Source organism: Tarenaya hassleriana, unplaced genomic scaffold (assembly GCF_000463585.1).
Source record: "Tarenaya hassleriana unplaced genomic scaffold, ASM46358v1 Cleome33, whole genome shotgun sequence".
NCBI classification, from domain to species: domain Eukaryota; kingdom Viridiplantae; phylum Streptophyta; class Magnoliopsida; order Brassicales; family Cleomaceae; genus Tarenaya; species Tarenaya hassleriana.
The window spans coordinates 1,015,471-1,025,663 of NW_010966459.1; the positions used below are offsets into that span (position 1 = coordinate 1,015,471).

Sequence of the window (10,193 nt, forward strand, 5' to 3'; positions counted from 1 at the left end):
AGAGCGGTTTTGTAGGGTTTATAGCATTATATCAGCATCTGCGCCTTGTTGTATAGTTTTGAATTAGATCATCAATGGATTCGCAGTTGGATTCTCTATGGTGACTCTTGGGAAGGGAAGCTTCTTCCATGGCTGCTTCTGTGTTTGGCCTCAGAGAAGATGGAGATGGACCCATGATTCGTCTCGTTTTGGTGTCTGAAAACACACCGATTTCCAAACAGATTGAGCGCCGAAGTGTAGATTTCTTAAAAAGAATTCAGACGAGACAAGAACAGGGACATGTCGGCGTTTGTCCAAGCCCTTCATGCAATGGCACGCAACTGAATCTTACTTGATGTTTGGTCGGAGATTCACCTCAACGGCTGTCATTAACGAAGACCATTCTAGGCGGGTAGCCGAGTGGCGGGGGGGGGCGGTGAAACGCGACGAGATCAAGACTCTGCACGAACAAACAGAGTGTACGGACAAAGCCGCCATGGAATCTCCACTTGAAGAAACGGAGTCACGGAGGAGACAAGTGGCCGAGATTGCGGAACGAATGGAGTCGTGATCCACAACGACAAGAAGATAACACACTCTCTTGCATGAACATCCACCGATCTTGAGTTAATCACATCTTTTATGACAATTTTATCAGAAACTATCATTGAAAAATGGACCGAACTCTTCATTTTCTGCAATGTATTCAAGAAAGGTTCAATCTTTGCAAGAATACGCCAACAGAAAGCCCAGATTTCAAACAAAAACAACATTTTTTTAAAACGATTTTCCTTTATTTTTCTGGTCTCAGTACACACATTTTGATTCGAACACATAATACTCTACAAATGATCTTCGTCTTTGTCTCTCTTCTAAACCCAAAACCCTACACCCATTCTAATTTCAATTCATAATCCATACCTTAAAACAACCCTAAAGATACGAAAACCAGTGAACAAACCAACACCAGAGACAGATCCAGATCAGAAAAGAGGAGCCTGCTCGCACCAGAAGGCGACGAAGGGGAAGGAGAAGGGCTCTGTTTTCCGGTAGAAGCAGTGACATTTTCCTTCGAGCAGGCGAACCCGCAACGACTCGGACGAACAACTCTGTAAACACCGGAACTCGTCAGAAGATATATGTCCTTAAGGTTGTCTTGTCCTAACGAGTAGATGTAACCAAGAGCAGGAGACGAGCTTCCTGGCGCGGTCGTGCACTTTATCGGCGAATCGTCGCTGCATCTGAACGGTATGTCCGAGGCCGTGAAGTTTCCACTGCCTTCTGGTGTCTCGATGCCCGCCCACATCGCGCCTGCGTATAGATCTGCGTACAGGTATCTGTCCGAAACAGCGGATTTGACAATGTTTTACTGAAAACGTTATGGGAATCGTTAGAAGAAAGGGATGAGTTTTTCGCTTACGAGCCGTATGAGCAAGGGTCGGTGGTAGAACGATAGAAGTAGCCTCCGATGATGGAAGCCGAGCCTTCGTTCTTGTTAACGTCGGAGTGATTGTAGCCTAAGACCGGGAATATAAGGCTCGAGTCCTCGGATACGTTCTTGCCATACGGAGATAGAGCCGAGAAAAGGTAAGGACCTTCGTATACACGCCACCCGTAGTTTCCGCCTTTGGTGATGATGTCCACTTCTTCGTAAGTATCCTGTTACGTTTTCACATTACGTAATCCGAGTATTCTCGCGAATAACGGTAATGTCTTGGAAGGTTTAAAGTTTCTACGAACCTTCCCGACATCCGCGCACATGAAATAGGACGGCCTTTCAGCGTCGAAGCTGCAGCGCCACGGGTTTCTCAGCCCGAGCGCCCATATCTCAGACTGGAAGTCTTCGTCTTCTTGAAAAGGGTTGTCCTTCGGGATCGAGTAGTTTCCCCATAAGCCAAGTTTCGAGATTTCTGATTCGCCTTCGAGATACATAAACTGTGTCAGGAAAGATATTATCGGAATGGATACAGTCTGAATCAAAGGGGCGAAAGGGCAAGTAAGTTAACTGGGAATGGTGTCGATATCAACCCTCAAGACTTTGCCGAGCAAAGATTTCTTGCTCTGTGCGAAGTTGTAAGGATCAGTGCTGCCACCGCCGTCTCCCGTCATGAAATACAGATACCCGTCTGGCCCGAAAAGAATCTGACCGCCGTGATCTGATGTGAACGGTAACCCTATCGTAAAGATCCTCCTCACTTCCGATGCTTTCCCAGTCTTTGCCTGCAAAGAAAATAGTATAAGAACCATTTTGTCAGGTTCTGTCCAAAAACTCAACGATCAGTGATGAGTTGCTTACAGTGGAAGGGCTTGAAGATGACCCATTCACAGTATATTCAGCAACGACAGCTTGGTAGCGACATGGCTGTGAACCATCGTCCTTTGGAAGCTTAGACGGATCACAGTTAACGTCTGAGTTACAAGCGCATCGGCCCGAGCATCCAGGGGACTTAACCTTGTCGCAGTTGAAAGAAGCGAAAAACCGACCATTGCGTGAGAACTCGGGATGAAACGCCATGCCCATCATCCCAAACTGTGTGTCGAAATTGACTTGATCTGTCAAATCCACAAAAGGGTTTGATTCTTGTATGCCCATCGGTTCACCAGAATCTTGATCTGGTATTGTCGCCAGCCAAATCTTGCCCGGTTGGTTCGAGAAGAAGGCCCGGTTCGAGCCGTCGGGGTGAGCCTCCATGTTGAGGTAAGAACCGTTCCCTATCTTCTCGAGGCATATGCCCTTGGGCGGAGGTAGAGGCTCGACGTCGGTGCCGTTCATCGTGGTCGGTTCACCACTGAAACATATGGATTTGTTGCCGGACGGTCCACCAAAGGCGTTACAGAAGTCGGTTTTCGACTTCCAGAGATCGGATAGGTTGGATACGTTGGAGGAAACCGGTGGCGTGGCTCCGCCTTGTAAGGAGGGAGCGAAGGGAGAGCCGACAATGGAGACATTCTCACATGTCTCCCATACTCTGGAACACATGTCTTCAGAGGTTGAGTCGCAGAGAAGAGGAACCGGTCGGGTAAAGAAGCTGCCAGAGAACAACTCCCCAGAGAATTGATCACATTTCTGCAGATGAACCCACAAAAGATCGAGCCTAAGAGACTGGAAAAATCTGATTTTTCCGGTAGGTTCGGACAAAACCCAGATGAACTGAAGGACCGCAGAGACATGTTGTTTGTGGTCAAGTGAAAATGGAGAAGATAACTTACAGCACAGAGAATGGATTTGAGGAGAGGAGCGCAATTAGGGTCGGAGACGTTCATGGATTCGAACCGTCTCTGAAGCTGAAGATCCTCTCTGGAGTCGCAGCATGCTCTTCCTCTGTACCCGCAGAACTGAAGCGTCTCGTTGACGTAAACAGGAGCTCCTGTCAAATGGTTCAACGCAAACAAAGAGAGTTAGCCTTGCCGGTTTGAAATCATCAGAGAATTCTAACACAGAACCGAGAGAGAGAGAGACAGAGAGAGAGAGAGGGAGAATCCTGAAACTAAAACTAACTTGAATCAGTACACAAGGGATGAAAACTTGCAGGAAGCGGAAGCAGAAGCAGAAGCAGAAGAAAGAAGAAACACAGATTGAAGAAACAATGATTCGTCGCCGTCATCGTGCTGTGGACATGGAAGAGCCCAACTCTCTCTCTCTGGCTGTCTATACACATATATATACATATATATAGGAACAGAGTATCTGAGTAGACATGAATCTTGCCAAATCCGACCCAACAAGAAGGATAAGGTCAGAGGCAGAGGGGTAACGTTAATTTCGATTGGATAATTAGTCTAACATGTTCTAGAAGTCCATGGTGGTGTGTCGGAGGTTTGAGCTCCCCTGACAACCTGACATGTATAACCTCTTCTTTACGTAGAAATACCACAATAATTTGTGATAATCACCACAAGTATTGGTTTATTATATAAATTATTAAAATTTAGTAAACTTTTTTAAGGTAAAACAATTTTTTTAATCATCCTGTTAAACTTTCGTTTTAAACATTTGGAATTGATTTTTTTTAAAATATATTTTCAATTTATTTATACACTCGAATTAGTAAACAGTAAATACGATTGTTGGTTATATAAAAATGGCTTTAAAATTAGTTATTTTAGAAATTTTTGCCTTTGGTCAAATAAAATTCAGATTGTTTTTATGAGTTCCCACAGGAAATAAAAAAAAAGTATCGCTTCTTTTGGTCATTTTCCATTATATCATCCACTAATTAATAAAGAAAGATTATAAAGTATAAAACTTTTTTTCACATATTACCTCATGATATATTTTAGTTTGTTTTATAGTTATTGTGAATGGGTTTTTCAAGATGGGAAAGGAATATTTTAAATTTTAAATTTAATTAGTAAAGAAAATTTTAGAACTTCATCTTTGTTTAGATTACCAAACAACTATATGTATATTGTTTGTGTATTTTTTTTTTAAGGGTAATCTTTTTCTTGTGAGACCGGTTAAGGTTTTGAATTTCTTTACCACTTTCCCCTTGTAATATAATAATTATAAATTACCCTCAACAATCCTTCTTGGACCATTACAAAATTAATTATATCTATACATAATGGCCTGTTTTTCTAAACTTTATTGTCCATATTATATTAATTACATGCATTTCCACTATCCTTTAGGTTGTACCGCATTCCCCTTGATTGTCCATATTATATATATATATACATGTTTATTTTTTCATATTACATACAATTTTAATCTCCATATAGGAAGTTTGAAGATGTACAAGTGGAGATTTGTTGTGGATATGGTAATTCATTGTGCGACTTAGGAACTTATCATAACTATCCATAATAGTCCGAGAAATAATATAAGACCTTATAAAAAAAATTTTGAATTAAGGTGCTCGTATATTGGAATAAATTTGTGTCACATAGTGGTTGAAATTAAAAGAGAAAGAAGGAAAAATTCAAAGAGCATTTATTATTTATATGCAAATTTTATAGTCAGAAGTTGTAGGGTCTCCATATGTATTCATATGAACACACCACTTTCTCCTTTCTCTTTCTTGCTTTTGACAATTTCGGTTCTTCAACTATAAGGACCTTTTTTTTTATCTTTTTATATATATATATATGGTATAATTGTAAATTTTTGGATGATTATTGTCTCGAATAATATTTTATTCAAATAGTTATGAAATACGAGCTGTCAACTTATAAGCTACTCGAATTTTGAGTGTTTGAAACTCTTAGATGAAGTGTTGATCGAAACAAAAATGCTTTTTTTTTCCGACCAGATGATAATAGGGGTGGGCGTTTCGCTTCGATTATTCGAAACCGGACCGAACCGAATCGAAAAAAGGTATTTTTTCCGACCCGAAACTGTTCTCAATTCCCAAACGGTATTATTTTTAGAGAACTGAATTTTTTCGGAACCGAACTTTAAAAAATCCCAAAAAACCGAATATTTTTAAAAGAAATATATCTTTTTTTTAATAAAATCCGGAATCGAACCGAACCGATACCGAAACCGAACCGAACCGAACACAATATAAAAACCGATTGGTACCTATTTTTATAAAACCGAAAAAACCAAACCGATCCCGAACCGTTTTCCGAAACACCCCCTAGATGATAGGGCTCCTCCTCATCTGTCTCTACGCTGTCTCCTCATCACGTAATATAAACATATAAACATTATAAAATAATCTGCAATAAAAAGAAAAATACATTTTAATTTAAAGAATGCGGGTTTTTAAATCTGCTTTAGTGAGTTTTCATTTATTAGTTAGTTGAGAAAAAAACTTCACAATTTTTTTTTTGAAGATAGTTGGATCCATGTGGATCTGCACGCAGTTACTCCTCTCGTCGGCGGCCACTGCCCACATTAATTATACTTATATATATATATATATATATATTAACATTTTAAAAACGATTCCACATTTAAAATTATTTAATTAAAATCTCAATTATACACAAAATCCAAATCTTTATGAAAATAATATATATATTTATTATTTAAGATATTCTAATGTTACAGGTAATATATGTATAATGATAATTAAGTAAACACTTTAAGTATATTTAAATTAAATTTAAAATTGAAGTTATATTTTTTTTCATTGAAAGTTTTAGTTAGATGTGAATGGTTAGAGCTTTAAATTTCAGGGTTTTTAAAATTAAGAGTTTTTCTAGATTGTTTTTAAATGAGATTAATTTAAATTTGTATGTAATTAAAATATTGATTAAATATTTTTAAAATTTAAAAGTTTTGTATAAGTATAACATACATACATATATTTTTTTTTTTGTAAGATTTAACTTTATGGGGTTTGAACGATTGTGCTACCCAACATTGTGCTATCCAACCACCGGGTCAACCCATTTGGGTTCATATATATATATGCATGCATGCACACGTACGTACGTACGTAAGTGTTCAAACGCGGGGAATGTGCGCATGTACAGAAGCCCTAAAGGCAGCATTTTATTGGAGAATTTAATGTTTCCAAAAGCAGAAGCTCTCTCTGTGTTCCAAGGCCGTTGGAGACAAAAGGTAAAGAAAGGACACAACGAAATCAGAAGAGACGACACACAGCCCGACCAATCTCTCTCGTGTGAGTGTGTATATGTAATTTCCAAAACAGCTCGTCTGGTTCTAATTCACACTGGTTAGGCTGAAGCGAGTGGCCGCGCTCCTCAGTTCGTTCTCTCCGACGTGTTCTAATGGCTGCGTCGTTGTGCCCTTCAACGATCCTTCGGAGCTGCAAAAAAAAAATAAAACAAAACAAGTTTTTCCATGTCAAAGGGTCTTTCGTTTGATTCAACGATCATAGAAGACGTGAGAAAGATGATTGATGGGTATGTATGTATATGTATGTACGTACCTGGAGGATGCGTAAGCTTCCTTTGTCTCTTCGACGAAGGATTGTCTGTCATCGATGATGTCGAAGAACTGATGGATCTCATCATAATCTTGAGATACTATCTCAGGATTCAGATGCTGAGACTGAATCGTCGTTACGTTATTCCTCTGATCGTCGCCATTGTAATGGCAGAACCCGCCATACGGGTTATAAGTATTCGGTATATTCTCAGCTGAGCTGTAGCCATTAACGTCGCTGCAGCTGTTAAAGTAAGAAACTTGCTGCTGCTGTTGGGGAGGTGGCAATGGACTGAAGAAGGGCAAAGGAGGAGAGGCAGAAGAAGAATAAGAAGAAGAAGAAGAGGAGGAACAAGCGTGACTGTTCTTGACAGGAATCACCATTCCAAGATCCAGCTGCTGCTGAGATGAGACATGGTTGTCTTCGGAAGGATGATGATGATCGTTGTCGGGGTGGGCATCACGAGGCTGCTGTTGCTGTTGGCGGAAGAGATGGAGACGGGCGTTGACGAGGCGGAGCTCTTGCTGGGAGAGCCAGATAAGGTACTGGAGCTGGAGGGTGAGGCCGAGGCAGCCGTGGACGGGGGAGCGGTCACGGACGAGGGACTGGAAGATGATGGATTTCATGGCCTCGGGTCTCTGGGAGGGGGGGAGCCTCTGGAGGATCTTGACGAGGCTGCTGACGCCGAAGAGCCGGTGGACGTTGTGGAAGAGTTTGGGCTGTTCCGAGGGGAAGTAAGGGGCGAGTGGGCACTCGCTGCTGCATCTCCTTCGTTGGTATTTGCACGCGGCGCATGCCCCGTTCGTCCCTCCTCCCTTCACTGTCATTATTCATCAGTATAAGGTTTGTTGGGAATGGAATGTGTTGGTTTTATGAGGAACTTTGAACCAATTGAGAGCGGATTTTGCTCAGAGTGGGAGACGACTGAGTAAACAGTTGCAGAAAAAGGCGGGGAGAAATACAAACTCTCTCTCTCTAGATGATATCTTGTCTGTTTTCATCTTTGATGTTTTCAAACTAACAATGTTTTATTGCTAATTATAGTGTTATTTATTCCGGCACATTTTTTTATACAAATGTAACATTAAACATAATTTTTTTAAGCATTTCGGACTTATATTCGGGCTCCGTTATTTTTGCCTTAAAAAAATCATAACCACTCAATTTTTATATTGAATTCGGGTTGATTTGTTTTCGTTTTTTTATTGACAAAAATGTTCGTTTTAAAAAGGGGTAATCGCCAAAAAAAACCTTATACTTTTCTCAGGTCAACGAAAAAACTCTGTACTTTTTTTATTACCAATTAAACCCTATACTTGGTGTGATTAATTGATAAAATCCCGTACTTTTTAAAAATTCACCGAAAATCTCTCGTGAATGCCAACTCAAACAAAAATGATGATGTGGCAATGACATGACATGAACACATCATCATAATTATGCCACATCATCATTTCAAACAAAATTTAAATTAAATTATTTATTTAAATTAATATATATATACATATAAATTCCCACATACATATATATATATATTAAAAATAAAATTATTTGTAATTAATAAAACATATATACACAGAACTACAATATAAATATAAATGTATATTATAACTAATGTGTGTATATATATATATATTAAAATAAAAATAATTATAATTAATTTTATATACATACATGATATATATTAAAATACAAATAATTATAACTAACATATATACATATAATATATATATAAATAATATGTATATGTATATATATTAGTTATACATACAACAAATACATATATTACTAATATACATATTAAAATAAAAATAATTATAATTAACATATATATAATATCTATTAAAAATAATATGTAAATGTATATATCAGATCCCGTTCCAGATTTTCGCATATATATATATATATGTATGTGTGAATTTGTATATATATATTAATTTAATTTAAATTTTGTTTGAAATGATGATGTGGCATAATTATGATGATGTGTCAATGTCATGTCATTGTCACATCATCATTTTTGCTTGAGTAGGCATTCGCGGGGGATTTTCGTTAAATTTTTAAAAAGTACGGGGTTTTATAAATTAATCACACCAAGTATAGGGTTTAATTGGTAATAAAAAAAGTATAGCGTCTTTTCGTTGACCTGAGAAAAATAAAGGGTTTTTTTTTGCGATTACCCCTTTTAAAAAAAATCATTTTTTTCGATTAATATTTTATTCAATTTAGGATCCATTTTTTCAGTCTTTACAAAACTCATATCCATTCAATTTTTATATTGAATTCAATTTACTGTTATTCAATAAGATTCAATCCATTTGTTTCTTGACCAAATTATACTGTTATTAAGAAAATCAGGTACCCTTTTGGCTAAAATTTGACATAATTTTTCCGGGTTCATAATTCAGTGAAGTTAATTATGTATCTTGGTGTGGACCAACTTTGCAACACCGTCACATGACGTCATGCAAATTACTGAACTTATATCTGCGTTTTTATACATTACAGATTTTAGCTGTTATTGTTTTATACAATACTAAGCCGCATTTGTAAAACCCATTCTTCTTCAAATACTTGGGAAAATTAAAAACCAAAAAACAAGGCTCAAACGAGAAGCCTCTTACATTTACCCACAAGGTCATATGGATCATATGATCTGTACAGATAACAAATTCGTCCACTTTCCAAAACCCTTTTCCTGTTACATTTCCGGGCTTGCCTTCTTATTCAGCTCAAGCGAAGATAAAACCAAAAACAAAAACCCTAAAGTAACAAAAGGGTGTGTAGATTTCTATGGATAGAGAGAGTGATCCTAAAACATTAAACTCTTCCACTGAATCGACTGTTGCTACTTTATCCAGACAAAACTTCTTTCTTTATCTCCCTCCACCCACCCCCATCACCAACCCTTCTTTCCAGACCGGAGAGATCGGTGGTGGCGGAAACATACTTAATGTTATATAAATCACAACAATCCCGCTTCCTTGTTCTCGAGTTTCTGTTCCTACATATAGAAAAAAGAGGTACTTACTTGCTTTTTTGTTGTCGTTGTTTGTACTTGCAGACTTCACCATTCTCAGCTTGTAGGACGAGATCGCACAGTGCAAGGGATTCATCAGATGGTTGATACAGAACCTGAATTCAGTCCTCCCTCTGGAATGGTGGGACTACCGAATGATGCGTCGTATCGTACATGGAAATGTTTGTTTGTTTACCGTCTCTCGTATAAAAGAACCTGCGGTTGTAAATGCCCTCTCTCGCACATGGAGAGTACATCTCCCCATTTACCAATCACCTGTATAGACCTAAGTTTCAGAATTTGAGGGATGCAACCAATGCGGGAGAGGTGTTATCTGTTTGAGTAAGCGGTTC

General features: G+C 38.3%; 4 protein-coding genes across 5 annotated transcripts in view; 1 reads left to right on the forward strand and 3 right to left on the reverse strand.

Moving 5' to 3' along the window:
• The window catches only part of LOC104821448 (hydroxyproline O-galactosyltransferase GALT6), a 4,260-nt gene extending 3,854 nt beyond the window's left edge, over window positions 1-406 (forward strand). Inside the window, exon 8 of the mRNA XM_010552341.1 lies at window positions 87-406. The gene's annotated coding sequence lies outside the window, so the exon portion shown is untranslated. The remainder of the gene's footprint in view (window positions 1-86) is intronic.
• Window positions 407-751: 345 nt separating this feature from the next.
• LOC104821449 (HIPL2 protein) lies at window positions 752-3,822 on the reverse strand. Of its 2 annotated transcripts, none has more exons than XM_010552343.2 (7): window positions 3,479-3,822; window positions 3,190-3,347; window positions 2,276-3,046; window positions 2,008-2,199; window positions 1,720-1,914; window positions 1,400-1,638; window positions 752-1,316 (listed from the first exon to the last, which is right to left on the reverse strand). In XM_010552343.2, exons 1-7 carry the CDS (start codon window positions 3,636-3,638, stop codon window positions 902-904), a joined length of 2,130 nt encoding a protein of 709 aa, XP_010550645.1. In that variant the 5' UTR covers window positions 3,639-3,822; the 3' UTR covers window positions 752-901. The 2 variants fall into 2 exon arrangements, with proteins under 2 accessions (XP_010550645.1, XP_010550644.1); XM_010552342.2 differs by having other exon boundaries at window positions 1,720-1,898; window positions 1,986-2,199; window positions 3,479-3,820.
• A 2,521-nt stretch (window positions 3,823-6,343) lies between these two features.
• Window positions 6,344-7,648, reverse strand: LOC104821573 (LOB domain-containing protein 27). The gene is made up of 2 exons (XM_010552494.1): window positions 6,825-7,648; window positions 6,344-6,701 (listed from the first exon to the last, which is right to left on the reverse strand). The coding sequence occupies exons 1-2, from the start codon at window positions 7,646-7,648 to the stop codon at window positions 6,596-6,598; spliced, it is 930 nt and encodes a 309-aa protein (XP_010550796.1). The 3' UTR covers window positions 6,344-6,595.
• A 1,756-nt stretch (window positions 7,649-9,404) lies between these two features.
• LOC104821450 overlaps window positions 9,405-10,193 on the reverse strand; it is an 8,277-nt gene continuing 7,488 nt past the window's right edge. Inside the window, exon 15 of the mRNA XM_010552344.1 lies at window positions 9,405-10,116. Within this exon, the coding sequence (XP_010550646.1) occupies window positions 10,033-10,116 (84 nt within the window). The 3' untranslated portion in view covers window positions 9,405-10,032. The remainder of the gene's footprint in view (window positions 10,117-10,193) is intronic.